The sequence below is a fragment of the Corvus cornix genome, chromosome 3 (assembly GCF_000738735.6).
Source record: "Corvus cornix cornix isolate S_Up_H32 chromosome 3, ASM73873v5, whole genome shotgun sequence".
Lineage (NCBI taxonomy): Eukaryota > Metazoa > Chordata > Aves > Passeriformes > Corvidae > Corvus > Corvus cornix.
The window spans coordinates 16,319,172-16,342,946 of NC_047056.1; the positions used below are offsets into that span (position 1 = coordinate 16,319,172).

The following is a 23,775-nucleotide window of genomic DNA, read 5'->3' on the forward strand; positions in this document are numbered from 1 at the left end:
CTTAATGAGCCTCTCCAATCATATTCATTATCTCAGCAATTTACTTTTTCCTAAGACTGTGTATAAGAAACTAAATCATATTTCTAAACCTCATCTCTCTCCTGATCAGTTAAATATGAAGATTTTAAATGCAGCTACTACAACTGTTCTGATCTCTCTGCTTACCTGACGTGGCTTTTTGTGCTGATAAAAAGCATTTGCTTATTACAAAACATTGAAAAAGCAGAGCAAGGTATTAATTCTAAATACATCTTGTGTGCTAAAACACAATAGCTGTGATGAGGACTGTGACCACAGCAGGCAGCTCATGGCCGAGACAGGACACCTGTGAAACAGCTATGAAGCCCCAGTCCTTCCCAGGAATTCAGGACATATAATTCAGGAGTACTGTGAGGAAACTTGGGACACAGCAGCTGGTAGCACTGCTGCACACCTAGCAAGAAAGATGGACCAGAGGAGAATATCTTATGAATATCTTTCTTTTCCTAATCCTTAAATGTCAACTAAATATGGTCTCAGGAGCTACATTTTCTACCAATGATCATCTTTTTAGGTAAGGAAGCACTCAGAGCAAGTCTTATAGGCAACAGAATGGGATTCTAGGGTGAAAATGTCAAAAGGTCTTTCAGCAAAATGAAATTAAAAGACACCATCTCTTCCCTCTTTCTGTATCTCTCAAAATCTGAGTGGATTGGCAGAATTACTAGCGAATGGGGCCTGGATGATGACAATTTAAAAATGTGTTCTCATTCCTTACATCTCCCTCCTGCCTCCACTGCAATCCCAGACAAGCAAAGGCAAAGTCAGTAGTTTAGAGTGGATGCTCACTGTGACTGAGAGTCTGGAAGAGAGTAAAGAATGAGAAATAAGTCTAATACTTGCTGAGCCAGCTAATATGAAAGTCAAGGAAATTAGCAAAGCTCCTTGAGAAGTGTCACAGCATTCTACTATCAGAGGGAACCACTCTGCATTGGATTTGAAGGCCAGGAGCAAAAGGTTGCAAGACACCAAACTTAATTTAAAGAAAAAAAAAAAATTACAGTTTATTTGAGCTACTTATTCATTAACAGAAGAATCTCTTCCTTTTTGCTTGATTGCTAGGGAAATATGCTATCAATGGCAAGAAGAAAGTCTCAGAAAAACTTTTTTTTCTATACAAGGTATATTCATTCAATTATATAAAAATTCTAAAGGTAAGCTAGTGAAAAGTAATCATATTCAGGTGATTTCCAATATGTTTGGCTTGGGCTAGAGAAAAGAAACCAAAAAGCATCCTGAAAGAGTAAAAAGTGAATTTTATTCTTCATGGGTAAGACACACCAACATTCTCAACACGACCACGAGGTGGAGGGGGGTTGAAATCCTCAGGTCAGTGAGGAGGGCACACAGCAACCTCACTGCCCTGGACTTCAGGAGAGCCTCTTCAAGACTCAGTAGAGCCCAATGGGAAAGAGCCCTGGAGGGCCAAGGGGCCCAAGGATGCTGGCTGGTATTCAAGGATCGTTCTCCAAGCTCAGACACAATGCATCCCGACAAGGAGGAAATCAGGCAAAATTACCAGCAGGCCTTCTTGGATGGGTAAGGAGCTGCTGAGCAAACTCAGAGCGAAAAAAGAAGCTTTCAGAAGGCGGAAACAAGGGCAGGTGGATTGGGAGGAATAGAGTAAAATTGTGCAGGTTGCTAGGGATAAGGTTAGGGAAGACAGGGCCCAGCTAGGATTGAGTCCTCCCTACCACTCTACTTTCTTTCTATCACTCTCCCTCCTCACATTTACTGTTAGATAAAAGCTGTACTATTGACTTTGGCACATGGTCTCATTTGCACCTTGATTCAGGCAGAGGCATCTCTCTAATAACTGTAATAAGCGGATCTTACCATCATTAAGACAAACAAAAGCATTGCCAGTGTTATTGGTACTTCTCCTACCATAAACTATTATTGTATGTATTAGAATAATAGAAAAACTTGGATTCTGTTTCAGATCGCAGCTAAAAATTCAGTTTGCCAATCCATAATCCTGCATATTTTATTCAGTATTCCTGGTAATACTTCAAGGTCTTAGAGTTAATAGGTATTATGAGTAGTTTTCAACAGTGACAGGGGGGTTACATAAATTTCACCCATCTTCATCACAGGCAAGTCATCAGATGGATTAATTAGATTATTTATAATTCTACTAAAAAAAAAAAAAAATATGCAATCCTGATCACCAGGCAGGTTTTGCTTCCTTAAATTACTCTATATTGCAGATGTTCAACAGTTTTTAAGGATTAAAGTATGCCCTAAACTCTCTTAATGTCACTTGTGAATCACATTTTTTTGTGAAGCAATGAAAGGGCAGAACATATTTTCAAATGTAAACAATTGTTATGCATTTATTTCATTCCTTTATAGATCTGTTGGCTTTGGATGTAAGAATAAACTTTGCTTTCAGCAGTCCCACAGGCACGATTATTACAGGATTTACTGCCTCATATGAATCACTGAAACCACACTTAAGAAGAAAGTCTGAAATAAAAATTGTAGTATAAATAATATAACTGCTGGATATTCAATCCCAATTGAGGATTTTGAGAAGTTGTGTTTTATTGTTTGGTTAGGGGTTTTATTTTTTTTGGTTGGTTGGTTTTGTCTGGTTGGGTTTTGTTTCTGTGTTCTTGTTTGGTAGGTTTATTTAACCTCAAGAAATGTAAATGAGCAACTGACATACTATAATAAGAAAATCAAAGTCTCTACCATTACAATTTGAAGCTGCACAGTCCAGGAATAAAATAATTATTTTTCATAATCATAGTGCATATCAATTGAATTTGGTCTGATTTGCAGCATGGATTTGACTGAAATCTTCAGTTTAAAACTGCACCTAAGATTTGCCTGATCTGAAATCTGATTTGTGTGTAGTAAGAAGTTAAGTGATAAAATGATGACTTTTGGGGGCTAAGTTTTACAAAGAAATCATAAATGCAAGCTATGGAAAAGGAGCCACCCAAAGGAGTAAAGTGGGGGAAATGCCACAAAATCCAAAAGAAGTGGAGCTTACATTTTTCAACACCCACTTTTGGAATGTATATAAACTTCAGATTGAATACTAATATTAATCAGAAAATTCTTCAGGACTGAGTTACAGACTCAGTACATTCCCCGCCCCCTTCCTCCCCAGATCTTGGCATGAACTACAGAAAAGGCACCATAGAAAAGAACTGTCCTTAAATTGATGTATATTGATTATTTGCTTAAGCCAAGATATGTACTCAAGATGAGACGAGCTGATACATTGACAATTTCACTGGATAAATCCATTTTAAGTCGTAGTAGATTTCAGTAGCATTAGGAAGAGTTTATGAATTCTTTATTTTTACCACTTTTCGGTGAGATCATTTTCTGAGTAAACCACTCCAGAATATGAATCATACTGATAGAATGTGGCAAGTCAATATTTCCATTTCTGCTGACATGTGTTGTTAGCCATTCATTAGCATATCATTTAAGTGTGCTGAGATCTGCTGACATGATTGGAAGCTCTGTGTTTTTTCTGTGGGGCAGCTATTCCCCGTGTTGGAGATTGTTTTCAGTAATTCTTTTTTTGCTTTATTTTTATTCTTGAAACTTGCCACTTCAGCTATTTGGTGTAAGCAAGCACAGAGGGAGATTACTGTTGGTTTTTCAAGCACACAACACACTTACTTGCAAGATTAAGTACTTGATTATCCAATAAAGTTACCATAAGATATTTAACTCAGCAAATAATTGTATTCTGGTACCTGACAGTAATGATTTCTTGTATTTTCCTTATTTTTTGGATGATGCTCAACTCTTATTGTGGCAACATCAATATGTACCTAGTATTCTCTCAGACACAGCAGAAAAAACATTCTGAATGCTAACAAAAGGAACTTACCTGACCGCCCATCCCGCTGAAAATCCACATGGTACCATTCACCGTCATTCACCTTCTTCTGCAAGGCTTTTATTTTTATAGTACCTGATCCCATGTCTAACAGTAGGTAGAGGTGGCCATCAAGCATCTCAATGGCAAAAAAGTCAACCTTCACCATCTGTGGATGTTTGGCATCTTTTTGGTGCCTTGGTTTCCCGTGACTGAAAAGAATCAGGCCATTTGGCTCAGTTGTACGAAAGTCAAATGATATTGAGCCTGTTTTCTTGGCATTCCACTTTGGCAGAGAGATGAAAGACTCTGGTGTTTCAAATGTGATTGGATCTAAGGTTGCAACATTCTCACATTTAAATGCTACAACCCCATGAATCTTCATTTTAGCATCCCCTTGCTTGGCAAGTCGAGACAGCTCCAACCTGACATCATTATTTTTATATACAACCTGCAAGCAAAGCAGAGAAGTTACTCAGAGAAACCTGACCATTTTAACCAAAGAGACATAATCTCAGGCACATTATTTAAGGGATAATGGTGATGAAACATGAATATGATAATTTACACACAAACTAGATGAAATAACTATTTTCATTGACTAATGATTTAATAATTGTTTTCATTAAACCAAAAAAAAGTTGCTCTAAAAATATCCCTGCAGTTAATTCTAACAATCTGAAAGAATCTACACATAATTTATACTATGAGTTACAAATTAGCTTGTGTGGCCTTGATTACTTAAAAGCCTTTTCTGCACAGCCATTTCGTTATTATAAAGAAGTATTAGATTTCTTCTTCCTCTAAATCCTTTGTCATTGTCTCAACTCTTCTGTTCATGTACAGAAAATATACCAAGGTCAGACACTTCATAATTCAACATCTTTTCAGTTTGTCCTTGGGGCTGAGGAGTAGTAGCATTCATGGAATTCATGAAGCTATATAAGAGAGGCAAACTAATATCAAAACAGATCAAAACAGACAAAAATCTTTGAGCCTGTTCAATTGGATAAAAAGCCCCCCAACTTACATATTTTCCCTGACTGAAGAATTTTCTGATAAAAACGAAAGATAATATTAGTTTTAAATCCAATTGACCTCAGTAGCAAATATCCTTGCTTCAAATCACATTTTAACTTGTCCAAGAAGCCTGTCATGATGCAACCATTTCCCAGGGTTCTATTCTTTATTAATATTTTCTCATATTGCGTCTCTGAGTTATCCATAATACAAGAGCTGCTAAAGTGAGCTCCCCAATACCAAAGGCGTGCACAAGTGTTTTGTCAATACTTTAATTGTTTGATAAATGAAAGACTCAAACTAAAATACCACTGAAGGGCTGAATACAAAACCATAGCGACAGAAGCTAAAACTTTCTTCTGTGTTTCTAAGGTTAAGCCCTACATTAAAAAGCAATTTGGAGAAAAAGCAACAGCTCAGCAAAACCAAGCACTTTGTGCTGAGGCTTGTTCATCTACAGATCTGCAGCATTCAGGACTAGATCACATCTGGCCCTGGTCCAATGTTCCAACTATGTAGTGTAGTTCGGAGCTACAGGGGACCCATCACTGGTTTAGACTTTACATCTCTATTTGGGGTTAGAAAGTGCTTACTGAATACTTAGGATAGAGCTGCTGGATTAATTTCCTCTGAGATTTAGTTTGAACACAAGTGAAACCCACTCTGACACCAAGTAAGGGGAAAACACAGCAGATGAACAGCAGAGCTGTGCTACTGTTAGAAATCAAAGCACTAGCACTTACACAATCTAAGATGACATACCCCACAAGTGATAGCTGCTATTGAAAATTGATGTTTCAAGACAAAAGAAAAGGAAATGATTGATAGAGTGACATTTTTTTCAGTAAGAATTGTGTTCATTCCAATTATATCATTATCCACAATGCAAATTTCATCATAAGACTTGCCAGAATTATTCTACTATATTAAAATGTATCCTAAAAGCTAATAAATAAGCCTATTTCTTCATTTTATTTCAGAATTGAGTACAAGCAGTACTGCTCCCATGAGAGCTGTGTCTCCAAAGACGACAGATAAACCTCACCGTGGATTACTGACAGCAGAAATGCTACTCTGCCATAGAGACACAGATAATGTGTTGTGTTCTTCAACTGAAATCACCAGAAGTGAATAGAATTGGACTAAACTGTAGTATTACTTAGTAAGGAAACATATTTCCATTTATCAAATGCATCCGTAATACCTGAGATTTTACAGATTGTGCACAGGAGTTTAGAATGGTACTGGAGAATAAGCACATGCAAGTGACATCCCTTTGGGCTGGCTTTCTGACTTTAGAGCAAAGAGGAATGCAGCAAGAAGCCAGCAATCTGGGAGGTTACTTAGAGGTATCTGGTCTCATGAAGCATTGACCTCTTTCTACATCAAGAAGGATTTTGGATAGCTCCCACTTCGTTTGAAGAAGTTACAGGGGGCAACCTTTCTAGATTAGACTAAAAGCAGATTAAACAGTGCCAGAGGATGAAATAAATAAAAAAGGAACAAATGGACTCTTATTAGAACTAAATCATGCTTGGTAACAGTGAAAGTAAGTATGCCAACAAGGAACATGAGAGCTGAACAAGAACAGGTTCCAGGGCAAGGCAAATAAATGTACAAAGAGAATTTCTTGTTTATGGACAAATCAAATTGTCCGACCTTAATGAAAGATGGTGAACTGAATATTACAATTGGGAGTTAATAGCTATGTAAAACAATCAGCAGACTAAATGAAAGCTAGGTTTTCCTTGATGTCTGAAACAGCTTTCTATGATTTGAAGTCATTTGCCAACTCAGAAAGAATAATTTCTAATAAATACGGTTTAAGAACATAATGGATAAAGTGAAATGGTTTTCTCAATAACTTGTCACCAGCTCTTAATTAACTTAATATATAATGTATGAGGGCAATGTTGCTAGAACACTTTAGTAACAGTGACAAATATTGTCAATTTTATGCCACCAATATTAAAACATTCTTGGAATCCCTAAATATTGCAAATGACAATTTCTTGCTTCCATATTCCACAACTGAAACTTCATAGCTACTGAGAAACCATCTGCATCTTATTACATACATTGTGGAGAAACTGACTAAAGCCTATATCTAAGTTTTAGAGTGCTTACGTTCTAAGTTTTAGAATGTGCTTATGATTGTTTACTCTTACTAAACTGAAAATTTGGAACTGAATTATCATGAATAGTTGGTAATGAAACAGCAATATATGAACCATAACTGAAAAGAACTGAACACAGCTTGCATTTGGGAGCCTGTTTCCTGGTGTTATGCTGAGATTCTTACCCCTCTCCCTATCCATGAAAAATGTACTTAGCCATCAGTGAAGCACAGCAAAAAGGAGAAAAGCAGTATGTTCACAGAGATTAGTTATTAAATTTTGGGAAAACCACTGAACAGTAAGAAATAATTCTGAGGCTAACATTTCATGAAGGTACATGCTTCAGAAACAACAGCCTCTAGGGTACAAATAACTTACTGATTTATCCATTGATTTTGCCTTTTTTCTTTTGGTTCTGGGTACATAAGGACAAACATGCTTTTAATAGGGCTTATATTATCTGCTATTTCCATCTGAGGCACACAGCATATTACGTTAACTCAGTACATTTTCCCTCCATTAGAGACATGGATCCACAATTAGTCAAGTGAAGGTAATTTGCAACAGAGAAATATTGGAGTCACATTCCCCTTTCCTCCCACACAACCCATCATTCAGTATCCTGGCATTCATTGGGTTGGCCCTGGTTTTTAGCTTGCTCTTGCACTCACTTTCATACCTGAGCAACAAACGAAGTTTCCTACACATGAAACTGCCAGCCCCCAGGGAATTGTATCATGCCATTAAGAGCACCTTGAATTTGTCTTGTATTCACTCTGTTCTTTCCTGTTAATATCAAGTGAGTTTCAAGACTTCAGTCTTTAAAATATATAATTACCTCATTCTTGGAAACTTCAAAAGGTCACCTAAGCTCCCAAGAAAAATGGAGCAGTCAGCAAGTCCCCACATAATTTGCAACCAAGCTATCCAAAATGAGGAATAAATTTATTTTCTAAGAGAGACAGGGCAGAACATTTTACAATCAAGATATGGGGCTTCCTTTGCTACCATCTAGGCCAACCACATGCTGGGTAACTTCAATATCACAGTACTGTGTTTTAACAAATAAGTCCAGCTTTGAGACAGCAATTATTACCTTAAGCTCAGCACTCTCTTTAAGTGGTCTGTGGTCATCTTGGAGCGCAACCTAAATTAATTCATGCTTCCCAAAGATATATCATGTATAGGTTGTTTTGCAAGCCAGGGCCCTACTATGCAATGAACTCCAGAAGCGTAAGGAAGTATAAATCTTTGAATCATCCTGAGAAAAGGTGAAGGAAAAGAGAAGGAATTCGTACTAGGGATGTATCCTAAATATATAACTGTTTAATTAGAAAATTTATAAGTCAAGAAAATTAAAAAATTAAAAAAAAAAAACCCAGAAGACTATCAGTTCTTTCTACTGACCCTGTCCCATGAGATTTATAACCACGAAAGGTGTGAAAGAATCCAGATTACAACACTATTTTCAATTCGAAGTGCAACCCTTTCCACATTAAACCTTATGAAGAAAGGGAATTACCCTTAAATATTTCAAAATACTGACCACCTCTGCCAGCAATAGCTTTTCAATAACTATGATTAAAAATCCTTTAAATTATTATGAAGCATTTATTTCAAATTACTTTACATTCTTAAAACCAAAGATAATTCCCAAGGAGCTGATCACATCACCTGATTTGCAGCATCTAGATTTCCTTGAGAATCAAAGAGAACTCAGGATTTCAGAGCACCTGCCACTATGACTTTGCCCTGAATAACTTGTCTATTTACTTAACTGGCAGATGAAGTAAAATACTTTTCTAAATGCAATTTGAATAAATGGATGAACCCAATGTCAAAACCTATTAAAAATTGGATGATATAAGTCTTTGTTACCGTAAAAGAGTACTTCCATATTTTCATATTTCCATGAAACCTGGATCACCTGGTGCATATGATGACAGTTAATTCTCCAAAATGGAGACTAATATTACCTGAAATAGCTGAAGTAGGTGCTACCAACCTACAGGTTTCCCCTGAAAAGAGGCATCAGCAGGAGGGAAAACTTGCTGGTGCCAGAAACTGTAACAATGGGACTTGCAGTAAGGGAAGCCTGAGGCAATTTTATCAGCTCGCTTTACCAGCCACTAGAACTTCCATGCTCATTGAGAATAATCTGGTGCACACAGCAACACACTCCCCAGGAATCCACCTGCAAAACTGACTGCTAAGAGCTACCAGGTACTTTTTTAGACCCTGATGTATGGTTTTGAAATAATCTAGGAACATCAGCTTCTCACAGGAGGCTTGTCATTTTCCTAATATGCTTCCATGCATTTTCAAGCTCCAAAATGAATGTATCAGGGAACACAATAAACTACAGACTATTTACACAAAACTTAAGGAGCCCAAGTTCAAATGTTTGCAATGGGGTGCATTTTTGAACACAATGTGAAAGCACACAACGTGAATGATAACAGCTATTCAAGCCTCTAGGGTTACTCAACATCATAATCCAGCTTTGTTTTCTAAACATAGAGAAGCAATTAAGGGGTATATTGAATGTTGCAAGGAACAACTTACTCATCTTCAAGTGAAATGGTTTTCTTTCTCCTGAGATCGATATTTGTGCAAATGTGGTGGTGATGGTAGTGTGAGGCATTTAGAAAGGGGGTCATTGAGCACCAACATAAAACCCAGATATCTCTAGAGTCCCACTAAGTGGGAGATAAGGCTAAGGACACAGGATAGGGTTCCATGCTATGGATACATAAACACCTGGAGAAAACAATAGCATGTGCATTTGTTGCATCATTTTAGGTCAATTATTATGGTCTGGGAAATGACTCTGCAAGTTTCAGCTCAAAAAAACCCTTGACTTAATTGATTTAGGAAAAAATAAAAAAGCACTACAGTGCAACAAATTCCCTGGATTATATTTCTGGGAATATATATCTCCTGCTTCCTCTTCCTGTCCAGACTGAGCATCCAAAACCATGGAGTACAAACAAATCACACTCATAATTTTGAAAATATTAAACAGGTTTTCCAAGGCAAACATATAGTTCATATGGTATGATGATGTGCTTTGTTCTGCTGTTTATAGCTTTATATATAACAAGTATATTTCTTAAATCAGACGTTCTCTCCATAGACTACTTAGGCCTAAGGTAGAAAAAAGAAAACCATTCCTTGTGTAAGGAAGTCAGGACCAGTAATCCAGGGATTGGGGTTTAACCTGCATGTAAATGCCTCACAGAGAATTTAATTTCTTCTCACTTCTCTGTAAATTGGATACACCGTCTCCTCACAGGGCAGAAACTTGCCTGAAGACTGAGTTTGCATTACCAGCACAAAATCTAGTGAAGCTTCATCCAAAATCAGACACATTTTCATTTCCTATAGGACGTCAATCCCCCTTTTACTTTTTAAGGAAAACAAGTATGATATAGTTCTGACTTTCTAGTCTGCAACTACAGAGTGCAGAGCATACTGATCATTCAGATAAAAAATCCAAAATGCACCCAATTTGTTCAAAAGCTGCACACAATAAAAGCTGAACTTGAACAATCCATGTCTCAGGGTGAACACAAAAGCATAGCATCCTATGCCCTGATAATGCACTTGGCAAGTGCTTTAATGCCACACTCCATGGCTAACTAAATACAACAAATTTGTGATGTTTGTTGTTTCTGTAACTAAGCAACATGGACATTTTCTGCACTCCCCTTCCTGAACAGAACAAGATATATTGCACACCAGGCATTTGGAAAACTTCTGTTTACACAAAGCAGGCATACTTAATGCACATAAATTTATGCTCTACTTAAACTGCTAATTATCATATCCCTGCAAATTCTAGGAAGGAAAACTGGTACAAAAAAAAAAAAAAAGGCTAAAATTACCATAACCATAGGGAATTTCACTATAATTTCAATAGCACACCTGAACTTCCACTGTAGATTGTCTGAAAATCATCACTCTCCTAATCCCAAATAATGATGCAAAAAGAATGGGGAAAAAAAAGAAATCAAACCAAACCAGAAAAAAACAACCCCAAAAGAACCCCCAGAATTAAAAATAACTCACAATTCAGTACAAAGCAGATCTATTAATTATGCTAAAGCAATAACATGTTGTTAACAGATGCATACAGCTGTAGGAACAAAACCAGTACTGACAGAAATGAAGTTATAGGTATATTGTGAGTGTGAATTTAGATTCCCTGAGCAGTATGGGGAAAGTCACCTCAGTTTAGTGTATGTCACCTATTTGCAGAATGAATACAGTCATGACAGCTCAGCTTCTGGGCCAACTAGTCTTTTCTGCTGGAGTTTTCAATGTGGATCCCAGAACTGTTTGTTTCTCTCCTACTTTGACTGCCTGAATAGAGACAATTTAAGGGGATGCCAGAAAATGCCTTTTTATGTTCTGAGTTACTGGAATATTGTTTAACATGATATGTTGGCAGAACTTAGGAAAAAAAGAAAATCAACATTTTTTTTCCTAACAACACTGATAATGGGATTGTTATGTTTTTCACCCTGCTGTGGACACAAGTCTTTTGAAGATCTTTTTTCCCCTCTTCAATAGACTATTTTGTTATTCTTTATATGTCCTGCTGTCTGCTGCCAGACTGCTAAATGTTTCTGACTGTGGTTGCTATGCTTTCTGCTCTTAAGAAATGGGTTCAAGTTTCCTTTCCTTTTATTTATTTTTTTTTTTAACTTCCCATGGCAAGGACTCATAGAAATTTCTTGGCAACAGCTTAATTGCAGAGTTTAGGGACAGGTTGGCTCCACAAAAGCTCTATTGGCTCGCTAGTAAAGATAAAGCCTTTACCAAGACATAAGTCATGAAACAAAAACAAGAGAAACAGGAACCACCAAAAGGAAAACAAAATGTATTATTTCAGACAAAATCCGCTTTGCATTAATATATTGTACACAGCCTAAGAAAGAAAACAAATTATATGCTACCTCCAGTGACTGTTTGGGAAAGGAAAGGGCTACAGGAGACTCAATTGTCATGCTGGATTTTAGCTTTTTCCTCCTCTTTCTTTCAGAGTGCAGTAAGAGTTATCAAAGACTAATTCTGCAGCAAAGTCAGAAATGTGCTGTTTTCCTCTTTCTCCATTAACCATTCTTAGCCAAGATCAAGCAAAAGAACTCTTTAAGGACTATGAGAAAGAGGGACTGTAAAGCAGAGCACAATCATTACCATTGTAGGGTTCAAGGCTTATTTCTTTAGCAAAATATTCATTATATGCTAGATGTTCCCTATCTTTAGTGCTTAAAGTTTTAAATTCAAGGTCAGAAAATACAGAAGCAAATCATTAAAAAAGGAAAAGATAATGCATATGTAAAAATTAATGTTCTAAGGAGCATCTCACCTCAAGTGCACTTGAATGCAACATGACAGATGTACTTAAAGTCTGAGTTACCTTTCATTAGGGTAGGAGTCATATGAGTTAAAATGGAAGTTGTCACAAAAAGAGAAAAATAATGAATCTCAAATTAAAAAGAAAAGCTAAAATGAGCTCAACACAATCCAAGTAGAGGAGGTCAGAGATCTGAAGACAAGCTAACAGAAACTTGTTAAAAAAATTTAGTTACCAACACACCTAACCCTGAACACCTGAAATATTTGAACAAACATTTTTTCCATATGAAACATGATTGAAAACACGGGAAAAGAACTGTAGGCTTCAAATTAAATGCAGAATGTCAATTCTACATATCCTTTTGTGAAACGAGGGAGGTTAATTCCACCCCTCACTAGATTTCCTTCCTTCCTTCAGCCTTTCCACTAAGTTTATTAGTAGCTCCCAACTTATGACTCTTAACTTATTATTTCCCCAGAATAATAAACACCCAGCTGGCTTTTTCTTCCTCTTCTCTCTCACCTGTATAGGTTACTCCAGCCTCTAGCTGAATAGGTGGCTCTTGGCTCTGGGTGCTTTTAGTTGCTCTCTTGTTTGGATTCATCTCCGTTTCCCAATTCCCAGTTTGAAAGAACCTTCTGTTCCACTGAGGAGAAAATGGCCCTCTTTTATGAGCTTTTGGCCAGCCTTCACATAGAAACCTCATTCTCTCTCAGCTCTTTTGGCTGACTATTGGCTCAGTGAAGTTGGCTACTTGTTGACAAGATGTAGAAACTTTGCTTCTCTAGTTCTGAGAGCCAGCCCAGCTCCCCCTTAGCTTTACAGCTCTCTGATTTTCTGTGATATTAATATAGCAGCAATTAATGCAGTTGTTGGCTAAATTCTGCTCTACCAAGATAAGTAAATAGTATAAAAGTAAAAATGAAAGTCAAATTCCCACCCATTAACTATACTGGGCACATTCCTGGAAGACATCCAGGAAAATCCTTCCCTACCTTCACCTGCAATTTATTTTGAATCCTCATAATCCTTTTAATGTGTCCTTTTAGCTTTGCAGCACTGCAACATGAGCAACTCTTCACATCAGTGTTTTGAAACAATCTTTGCCTTCTCAGATACCTATGACAATTGGAAGATAAGTTTCCGTGGTACTTTGGCATTCAAGGTTATTACTATAATTGCAGCACAAGGTATGAAACCACCACATGTTATTCAGAGTCAGTTTTTCCCTCACCACTGTTTAATGACAGAAAGGTGCAGCTCGAGGCTGCTGCCACTGCATTCCTTTGCACTTGGTTCTGTGCTCACATTCCTTTTCTAAACAGCCTGTATTTTCTGAACTGACATATGAAGAAACAGTACTCATGCAGAGAAGCAAGAGGAAAAGAAGGGCTCTTCCAATGTCAAAAAACTGCTCTGCATAGTTCACAACATTTTTGGCTAAAAGCGTATAGACATTTTCAAGAAAATAATTCATTAATGGGATACTTCTAAGGCATCTCTTTCATATTTAAAGGCATCTCTAACCAGAGACTACCTATGGGCCAGCTTTATGTAAATAAATTTAATTGAGGTTATAGCTGTCCTCCAAAACCTCCTTGGTTGAACTAATTAAAATTAATTACCACTATAATGATAAGGAAGAGGGATGTGTTATTTGGTTTTCAATACATGCCACCTCATTGCAGTGAGAGAATGCAACAGAGCACCCTTAAGTATGGTGTTTAAAGGGTCTGATTCTGCTTGATGACCTCCAAGCCTGAGACTTTGCTGTCAACTTAGTGTTAAAGGAATGTCAGACGATAAAATTCACCTTTGGTTTGGTACTGAGTGAGAGGTCCTCAGCCTCAAGCAAAACCAATTCTTCTGCAAGATGGTCAGAAGAAAACACTACAACAGTGTTCATCTAAAACCATTCCAGAAGAGCAGCTTGCCATACAAAATGAACTGCCAACAAGTACCTTTACACAAGTTATTGCAGCTTATTGAAATTTAACACATAGGCAAACTTTAAAAGTTATTTTGTTCTGCAAAATATTTTTGAATATGTGTGTCTGTCACAATAAACACTCCTCACAGTGTTTTGCGGTTTTTTAAATAGCTGTGAAGAGAAATAATTCTGAGTAAAGTGTAGACAGTACAATTAAGTGTTTATCACTTCCCCATGTCTTTGGGTACACCAATTGAGACTCCCAGCAATGTTCTGACATTTGTTTTCATCGTTAGATTTTTTGGATTTTTTTTCATTTCAAATAACCACTTCAACTTGAAGCTACTTTAAATATAAAACATATTTTAATATGTTCACAAATACCACTTCAGAAAAGTGGGAGGAAAATAGGCTTTTCCTTGGACAAAAGTGTCAAGTAAAAATGATTTTCTATTTTCATTAGAATCCTTTCTTGGGACTACACATGGCCGGTGCTGAATTATACATATATTAAAAAAAACCGTAAAGGGTATACATGAAACCTAAATAAAGGATTTAGGTGGCCACATCTATGCTAGTAACTGTTGCTTATGTTCATCTGAGTACAACTCCATCTCACAAAACAATATAAGATTATGTAAAGAGCTGTAGCATTAATTTCCTTTGGAAGAGTCTGAAAAAATTACTTTCAAGATTCTGCTCTCTGTAGTGGGGCCTTAGTCTTGCTGAAGTCTCTTGTACTGGTTAATGATTGTGAGAAAGCCTCCTATACAAACACTGATTCAGGATTATTTAGCAAGCAGTCGATGATGAGTAATAAAAACTTTAATTCAGGAGTAGATAAGAGATAAGAAAGCAAAAATCAGTGTGGTGTGAGCCTCATGATTATTATAGCCACAAAAAATAAAAGCACTTACCTTTCAAGAGAAAATAAATTAATAGTCTCATTCTGACTGAAAAAGTAGATTTGAATACAGTATTTAGTGAGCACAAAAAAAAAAAAACAAACCTGTGAAAATATGCCTATATAAGGTATTAATCTTAACATAAACCAATAAATAATACCAGGGCATGTGACTAAATCCTGCTGTGTGTACCTGTGTGATGTCAGGAGAAACTAGTGGGGCTCACTCATCTTCTTGGACTGGAGTCAGACCCATGGCATCATCCAGTCATTGGAAGTGTTTGGCTTTCAAGCAGGTGTTTCACAAAAATGAAAAACACCGAGAGGCTGACAGGAGGAATGTTGCTCTCTGAAATCGTAATGTTAATAATTTGACCTTGTTAAACCTGGCCCCTAGCTGAGTATGGCAATACACTTTCAAAATACAAGCTTGGTAACTCAAATTCCTAGTACCCTTTGATATTAATAATCTGATTCAAAAAATACAATGGTCTCGTGGCATGATTGTTGCTGTAATTCAAGTTATTTCTATGTCTGTCTCACAGGAATAATGAACTTGACAAGCCTTATGCTTTCTAACAACTTCCTCTGAGCCTGTACAAAAAGGAAGGTTGGCATACTGATTAATGTGATTTATTTTGACTTGAAGTATCTGCTCTTACTCATTACTTAGCTAAGTTCGGCTTTTACTTCATAACTAAATTGGGGATTGCAAAACACATCATTTTCTTCTCTATCATTGGCACAATGAATTGCAAAATTCACTACTACTACCACTAAACTGGGACTACTTTCTAAAACATTTTAATGTACCAAGCATTTTTAACTTATTTCTTTGGTCAGAGAAAAAAAAAAAAAAAAAAAGAAAAAATGTGCTCCTGCTCATCTCTGTTATACATATTTAGCTGAGATAATATCAGAAGTTTTCTTACCAGCTTTTCAGTTCTTGAAACTGATAATAATGGAACCCCCAAACACAGATACAAAAGAAGAATTTTAAGGTGTCAGATGTGCTAGTCATTTTGTTTGCATGTTCACAGTTGAGCCAAACTACTGAGGCTTTTAACCACATAAGCCACATCACTGAATTTTCAATTTATTTTATATATTTCTCTTCCTAGGCATAACCTTATAATTTGCAAGTTTGAAGATATCTGAGCTGAACATATAACTAAAGAAATAGCAAATTTGTGCAAGCTACAATTCTCAGTTGATATAAAAATTTATATTTATTTGATATAAAAATAAGTACTTATTCAGACTGGATACTTATCTAGAGCTGCACATACCTGAAAAACTGACTATGGACTTTTGAATGAAAGAATATGCTCTTTTGAGCATATTAGAGCACTAAAATATTTAGGTAATTGACAGTAACTGGTTTAGATTTTTTTTAAACACCATTTTGATTCTTATTAAATGTATGCTAAATATGTTTTACAAAAAATTGGGGGGAATATCAACCTAACCTTCAGCTAAACATATTGAAACAATTGTGAAAAAATTGTAAAAAAGTTAAAAAAATAACTATTTTTAGTTTGACAATTAGATGATACTGAGATTGACTCAATAAGCATGGATTTTTAATCAAATCAATAGTACAGATTTTTATATTTCTACAAATCTTGTTCATTAAAATATTTTAAAGCATATCTTTGCTATCTGGAAGTAAAGAAATAATTCTTGTCTCATTATTGTTTTCAAGCTGACCAGTTAAAACTTGGAAAATATGCACCATCTAAATGGCAAAAAAGCATCTCAGTCCTCAGTAACTTTTACATGTATGAAATTCCTTGGAATAAGTCTTGGAAAGAGAACATTTGTTTCATGGGGTCTTTTTCTTCTACAACAGTATAGATTTTATATTTAAAAAAGCCCCAAACCTAACAGAACAAACAGAATCAAATATCTAATTCCTGTCTTATTAGGAATTATCATAGAATATGCTGAGTTGGAAGGGGCCCATCAGGATCATCGAGTGCAGCTCCCGGCCTTGCACAGAACACCCCAAGGGTCACACCATGTGCCTGAGAGCATTGTCCAAAGGCTTCCTGAACTCTCTCAGGCTTGGTGCTGTGACCACTGCCCTGGGGAGCCTGTTCCAGTGCCCAGCCACCCTCTGGGGGAAAAACCTTTTCCTGATATCCAACCTGAACCTCCTCTGACTCAGTTTCATGCCATTTCCTCATACTCAATTATGTTTGTGAATGCTCCTAAAAGCAGAGTCTCAGCTGAAAAAGCACAGAACAAATCTGCCAGCTCTTGACAGATTTAACAGACATTTCTCCAACAGAAAAAAGTATTATAATAGCAGTGGTAAATGAGTACGTCTTGTGAGCAAAGGTTGGAAGGACCAGGAAGCTGACATGTAGGTGTTCATGCTTGTCCATTCTACCAGTCAATTCTGGACTCTGATGATGCATTAAATTACAGTAATATGTTCTTACAGAACTTTATGATCTTATCTGTTAGTATAATACATCATCAAATGGCTGTTGCTAATATAATGTATCTAGTCAATGTGCAAGAAATCAACAGGAACAGAGTCCACTTACTTTCTATGGTTTTGGATTAAATGACCTTAAAAAGATTAGTCTTTCAATTAAGGGAAAGAGAATCTTGACTAAGGAAGTGGAGAATATGGACAACAAACATCTGAACATCACTCTCAAACCAGGTTTGAAGCCTTACAATGTCCAGGAAAATGACATCTTGAGAATTTCTGTTCTACAATTCTGGAGGCATAAGACTCATCAAAATCTTCCTGCCAGGTTCCAGCTACTTTTGTCAGTATATTGGCTGGCTCTTAGAATCTAATCTGCATTTTGCAATCTTTTTAATTTGCCCTATCTCACACAGAGCAAAATATTCTGTTTTTGCCCCCCAAAATAGTGACAGATGAAATATAGAAAAGTATTTTCTTTTCAAACATTTTCTTGGAACAGCTTTTCCTGTATCTTGCATATTTCCATTTCAATCCTGATGTTGCTGAGTTGTGCTGAATATTTAGTTTATGCTAACCTGTCACTTATTTTTTTTCCCCCATCTATACAGGTGTGAATATTTATGAACAAAGCAGTGGCTGACCTGCACCTTGTATTATCTGCAAAACGTATGCACATTGGGCAAATGGAACGAGAAGGGAGAAAGACTAAAATTTCTTTTCCCATCTTTGGGGCACAAAATAGGCACTCTCCATAAGAATGGCATTAATGAAAAGGAACATATTGTTCCTTATGGTAATTATTTTAAGCATCCCACACAGAGGCTCAGGAAACTCAGTTATTTCCAAGTCTGGCATGGACAGAGGAAAAAAGAGCAAGGAAAAGGATGAGGACACAATTGACCAAGTGATGCTGTTCAAGTGCACATCAAGCGTCCAAAAGGCCTCCATGACTACTTTTAATTTCTTCCTCTTAGATATTTCTTGAAAGTGGAAAGGAATAATATAAAATTGATAATTCAATACACATCACTTCCAGCCTCCACAGCAGGAGATCTACACTGAAGTTTGTGAACACCGAGGGCTATTCAGTATCAAATGAGTGTCTTCCCACTGGTGTTTCAAAGGGTAAATATGCAGGCATTATATGCATTGAAGAGGAATTAAGAAACAAAATGCTTGAAAAACTCCCTGTGATGACCCAGTTCTCTGGGCCTCTGCACTCCCCAATCTCCAATGATTTCATCCAGTTTGTGCCTATGCAAAGGCTTCACAAGTTCTTGAAGAAATATTGTTACATATGGGAGACAAAGTGCTCTTTCTGAAGGTCGTGTCTTTTAAGGAAGTATTCTCCTAACACCTTCTGTGATCATTTCCTTTGTATCTTCCCAAGCAATATACTTTTCAGACAATATGAGTACCCAGAACAGTTACAGTTTTTAGAAAAGTAGGAAGAAAAATACTAGAAATAAAGGATGAAACTCAGGTCGCAGTGAAATCACATCACAGGGTCTGTAAGCTTCCAGAACTCCCTTCTCACACACTCCCTGTGCCAGAACACAAACATCCTACATCTTTCACACTTCCCGATTTCCTCCTCCTCTTCAAAATATTTTATTTCACAAAAGTGTAATGAATAATGTATATAAAGTACTGTTATGGGATATTGATTTACTAAGCCTGTGATGAACACAAACTCACTATGATCCATAGTGAGTGGGAAATGTTACAGAACTACTTTCAATGAGAAAAAAAATCCGTAACACATCTCTAAATGATTCACATAAATGACTTGTAGCAAATCTATTAAGTCCTCCAGCACAGCTCTCCAAGAACAGCATGTTTCCCTGCAGAATAGCTTTTGCTTCTATATACAATCTACTCTGAAGTATCTCAGCAAATACTGATACAGGGTTTTTACCAATACCTTTGGGAAAGTGCTCCACTACATAATCTATTCTCACTGTCAATCATTTTTTCCTAATAGTCATCCAATCTAAATTTTCACTTTAGCAATCCCATTGCATCTCTCCCCTTGTGCTTCTGTGCTTTAGCATTTATACTCTTCAAATATTTATAGTTATTGTTCAGGAAAAAAACCAGACCTTTTCCCTCAGCATATCAATTTCTGTGCCTGAATGCTGTTGGTCTTCCTTGGAGTGCTGTATTGCTTTACACATCCCAAATAACTGTCAGGGAAATTAATATTTGCTGTTGCTGGAAAAAAAACAGTGAAGAAAACTCCTTTCCCCATCACACAGTTTTCTGTGAGCAAATGTTCACTTTGGTGTTACATCACCAAAAAAAAGATTTATGAAACCAAATATTCCAATTAAGGAAAGCAAGCAGATATTTCACAGGAGAAAAAAACCCCAACCCTCACATATAATCATTTTGGATACTTGGTCCTAAGCACAAATGATTATTAATAAACACATTAATAACAAAACACAATGGATAATCAAAATACCTTGGATAATAATCTTTCCATTCTCATTTCAAATGCTTCAAAACAGATGCTTTAGTAAACAAAAATTCTTTGTTTCTCTCTCTCCTTTCTTCTCTAGTGCCTCTTAACTGGATTAGATGCCCAAACTCAGCCAAACACTCTGCACCTTTCACACACCAGAGACCATGATCTATATAATGACACAGTTATTATTACTTGACTGATTTAAATGTTTTTATGATAATCAACATTTTCTCCTAGACTTTCTCCAATTTGCTTTTCATTAAAAGTCCAGGTTGGATGGGACCTCAGAAGATCAGCTGATTTAATGTTTTTGGGAAAAGGAGCCTGAGATTACCTAGCACCCTGTCCAAAGACATTGTGAAAACTTCCAGCAATGGGGACTCCACCATGTTCCTGGGGAGCTTATTCCAGTGATTGATCTCATTTTAGCAAGTTTATTCCTTATATCAACATAAAACCTCTTCTGGTACAATGTGCACCCGTTGCTCCTTGTCTTCTCCTGTTGGTGCCTGTGAAGAAAGAGCCTCTGTCCTGGTTGTAGCTGCCCTTTAAGCACTGGAACGCTGTGATGTCCCCCGAGTCTTCTCTTCCCCAGGGAGAAAAGACCCAACACTACTTCAGTCTTTCCTCATGGGGCAAATCATCCAACTCTTCTGCTCATCTTTGTGGAACTTCTTGGGACCCTCTTCCAGTCTTTCTACATATTTTTTTGAAATTTGCAGACCAGAATTGGGGACATTACTCCAGGATGTCCCTCTTCCCTTCATTCAGGTTAATATTTCTTTATATGAACTTCTGAAGCATCTGCTAATCCTCCCTGTAAGAGCTGAAGACTACACGTTCGTGTTCCTGCCCCATTCATAACCATCATGTTTGACTCCATGTTTCTAGTACTTATAACCACAATTATAATTCTTTACACATGACCTAATTATGAATTTCATCTTCCCCACTAAAGCTGCTTTAAATATTGGCCTTTCATATAACATCCCTTCAGCAAAACTGAGGTATTCCAAAAGTTCATTTACTTCTTAATCAAAATCCTTTTTTAAACCTGAAGAAAAACATGCTGTGCTCTTAATCATTCTAGCAAAATACACTGATGCTCCTTCTGGACTTTAACACTACATTTTCACTGTTCTTTATTCACTGTGGTTATTTTCTGTTCCTCCTGAAATTACAGCCTTAAATTAATCAGTAAATTGCATTCCTTTCTGACATGAACTCACTTTTTGTTTACTAATGATATAGTCCTCCATTTTTCCCCATTTTCATTCACTTTCATGTCAGCAAGAAATGGACTCCGGATGTCTCTTTTGGGATCCCCCACTTTCCATTCAGCAAGTCTGACTACTCTGTAATTTATGAATTTCCCTGCTAATTTGCTGAAAGTGCTACTCAAAAGAGATGCAGGTAGTTAAAAATCTCCCATGAGTATCCTTTTATATAGAGTATCTTCAGAAGAGACAGAATTTCTTCAGCACCACTTGAAATATGCCTAATGTTTGTTTTGCTTTGTTTATATTTCTTCACAGGAAAATTATTCAGCAGTTTCCTAGCACTGTAAGTGTTTTTCAAATATTATGGCAACCAATTTACTTGTTCCATTTCCGTTTCTCCTATATAAATTATGTTATACTAATCTATACCGATGTCTATTAAAAAAATTACCTCATTACTCTCATCTGAACCCACTAATGGATTCCACATACACTTTAATAGGAAATTCACTTGCTCTTTCTGGACTTTTTTGTATGTACAGCACAGGTGTTTCATGGATATTTTTCTGACTTTTACTGGGATAGTTAATGTATATGTCAAGTTATCTGTTTTAAGCAACATTTCCTTCACTGTATTTCTTGGCTACTTTAAACACCACATAACAAGCCCCACAAGATTTGATTTCAGGAAGCAAGTAACACACATTCTCATATATTTTCATAGTATTAATTTATATTACTTTAGGTACTCCTCTTAGCCTGAAAGATATTAAAGTGCCATAAAATCATTATAAAGAAATATACCATTCATTACAGTCTGATCATAGCTAGACTAAAGCTGATGAGGTTTTTTGAGTTTGAGATTTTTTTTTGAAGAATCAGTCCAAGATTTTCCACAGTAGAATCTTGATATAGCTCCTACCAAGGTCAGCAGAGGTTAGTAGCAATTACATCAGACTGGAAATCAGGGATAATTAGGTGCAGATCTGTGTATTAATTGACCTAGGAGATGCAGGCTAAAACTACGAAGATGAAACAGCTGAATTTTGAATGTGAATACTTAAAAGCCAGTACTTAAAATCTTGCATAATGTACCCAAATTCTACTTGTTTTTATGCTAGTGTTTATAAGGTCACTCTTCAGGAAACACAGATGTATTCTGAATAGAAATTGGACCCTTCTTATTTAAAAAGAACCTGAATAGTCTAAATACCTCTGGAAAAATCTTGTAAGCTCCTGGTGGGTTATTAGCTAAACATTAATATTTAGTAGTGGAATCTGCACAGAAGAAGGATAATAAACTGAATAAATATTGTGACAATGAAGAATGAGAAAGGTTAGAGAAGGTACACAGAAGATCAGCAAGAGTGACCAAAAGACTGGAAAGTATAGTCCACAGAAAAATACAAAGGATTCACAATGACTGAATTAACAATGAGGTGGAAAACTGTCGCAGTACAAAAGTACCTCTATGCAGCAGGGAAGTAAGGTAGGTAACAGGGCCCAAACACGAAGGAAAATAAAATGAAAGTAGATAATTCAGATGTGAAGACATTTACAACAGGGAGATCATTTTGCTACTGGAAACATTTCCTGTGAAATGTGGTAGATTCTATTCTACTATATATAAATTATTTACTATTTATAAATATATATAATGTGAGACAATGAAACAATACAATGGCTATGATATTTGAGAAAAATTAGTTCAGCTTAACCCAATGACCTATTTTATACAAGAAGCCTCATTTGATTATCAGTGTTCCTTGAAAACTGTGACTGTTTCAATTAATAGGAGATTACAGAATAGGGACAACCTTCAAGACTATGAGCGTCAAAGTTTTGCTTCATTTTTATATGGATATAAAGTGGTCACCATAGCTACAGAAGTCAATGTACTTAGTGTTAGCTGAATAAATCACTGTTGCCTACTCAAACCCCATGTACTTTTCTGCCAGTAACAAAATAATCCACTGCTTCATAAGATATGTGGCTTCAGCCATCCAAGGATTTCATAGCATTTTTCAATATGGAATTATCCTTGCATAAGATACACTGTAGGTATCAGGAGAGAAGAAGCCATAGAGAATCAAGCGTTATGATGCCACAGGTCAGGAAACGGGCTCCATCCAACATTCTGCAAAGGCACACAAAGGCTTCATGAGCCTTGCAACTTGACACTCATATATGGAAATTTAAAGAACAGTAATCAGAGAGGGAGGTTCCAGATTCCTCACAACCATAATGTCTCCTTAAACATGAGCACCTTTTTTATTTACCTAAAAGGAGAAAATGCTCCCCCCTCCTTAATTATTGAGATGCTCTTTGAGTGTGATACATTGAAGGCAGCTTTGGTTTTGCACTGTGGAAATCAATGGAAGCACCTCCATTTTTAGAGTGGTGCCAGGGCCAACCAC

At 36.6% G+C, this 23,775-nt stretch overlaps 1 protein-coding gene across 31 annotated transcripts in view; it reads right to left on the reverse strand.

The window, feature by feature from the left end:
- Positions 1–23,775, reverse strand: part of NRXN1 (neurexin 1) — a 674,580-nt gene that overhangs the window by 399,018 nt on the left and 251,787 nt on the right. For all 31 annotated transcript variants that reach the window (XM_039568063.1, XM_039568060.1, XM_039568048.1 and 28 more), the window contains one exon: positions 3,899–4,337. In XM_039568063.1, the coding sequence (XP_039423997.1) occupies positions 3,899–4,337 (439 nt within the window). The remainder of the gene's footprint in view (positions 1–3,898; positions 4,338–23,775) is intronic.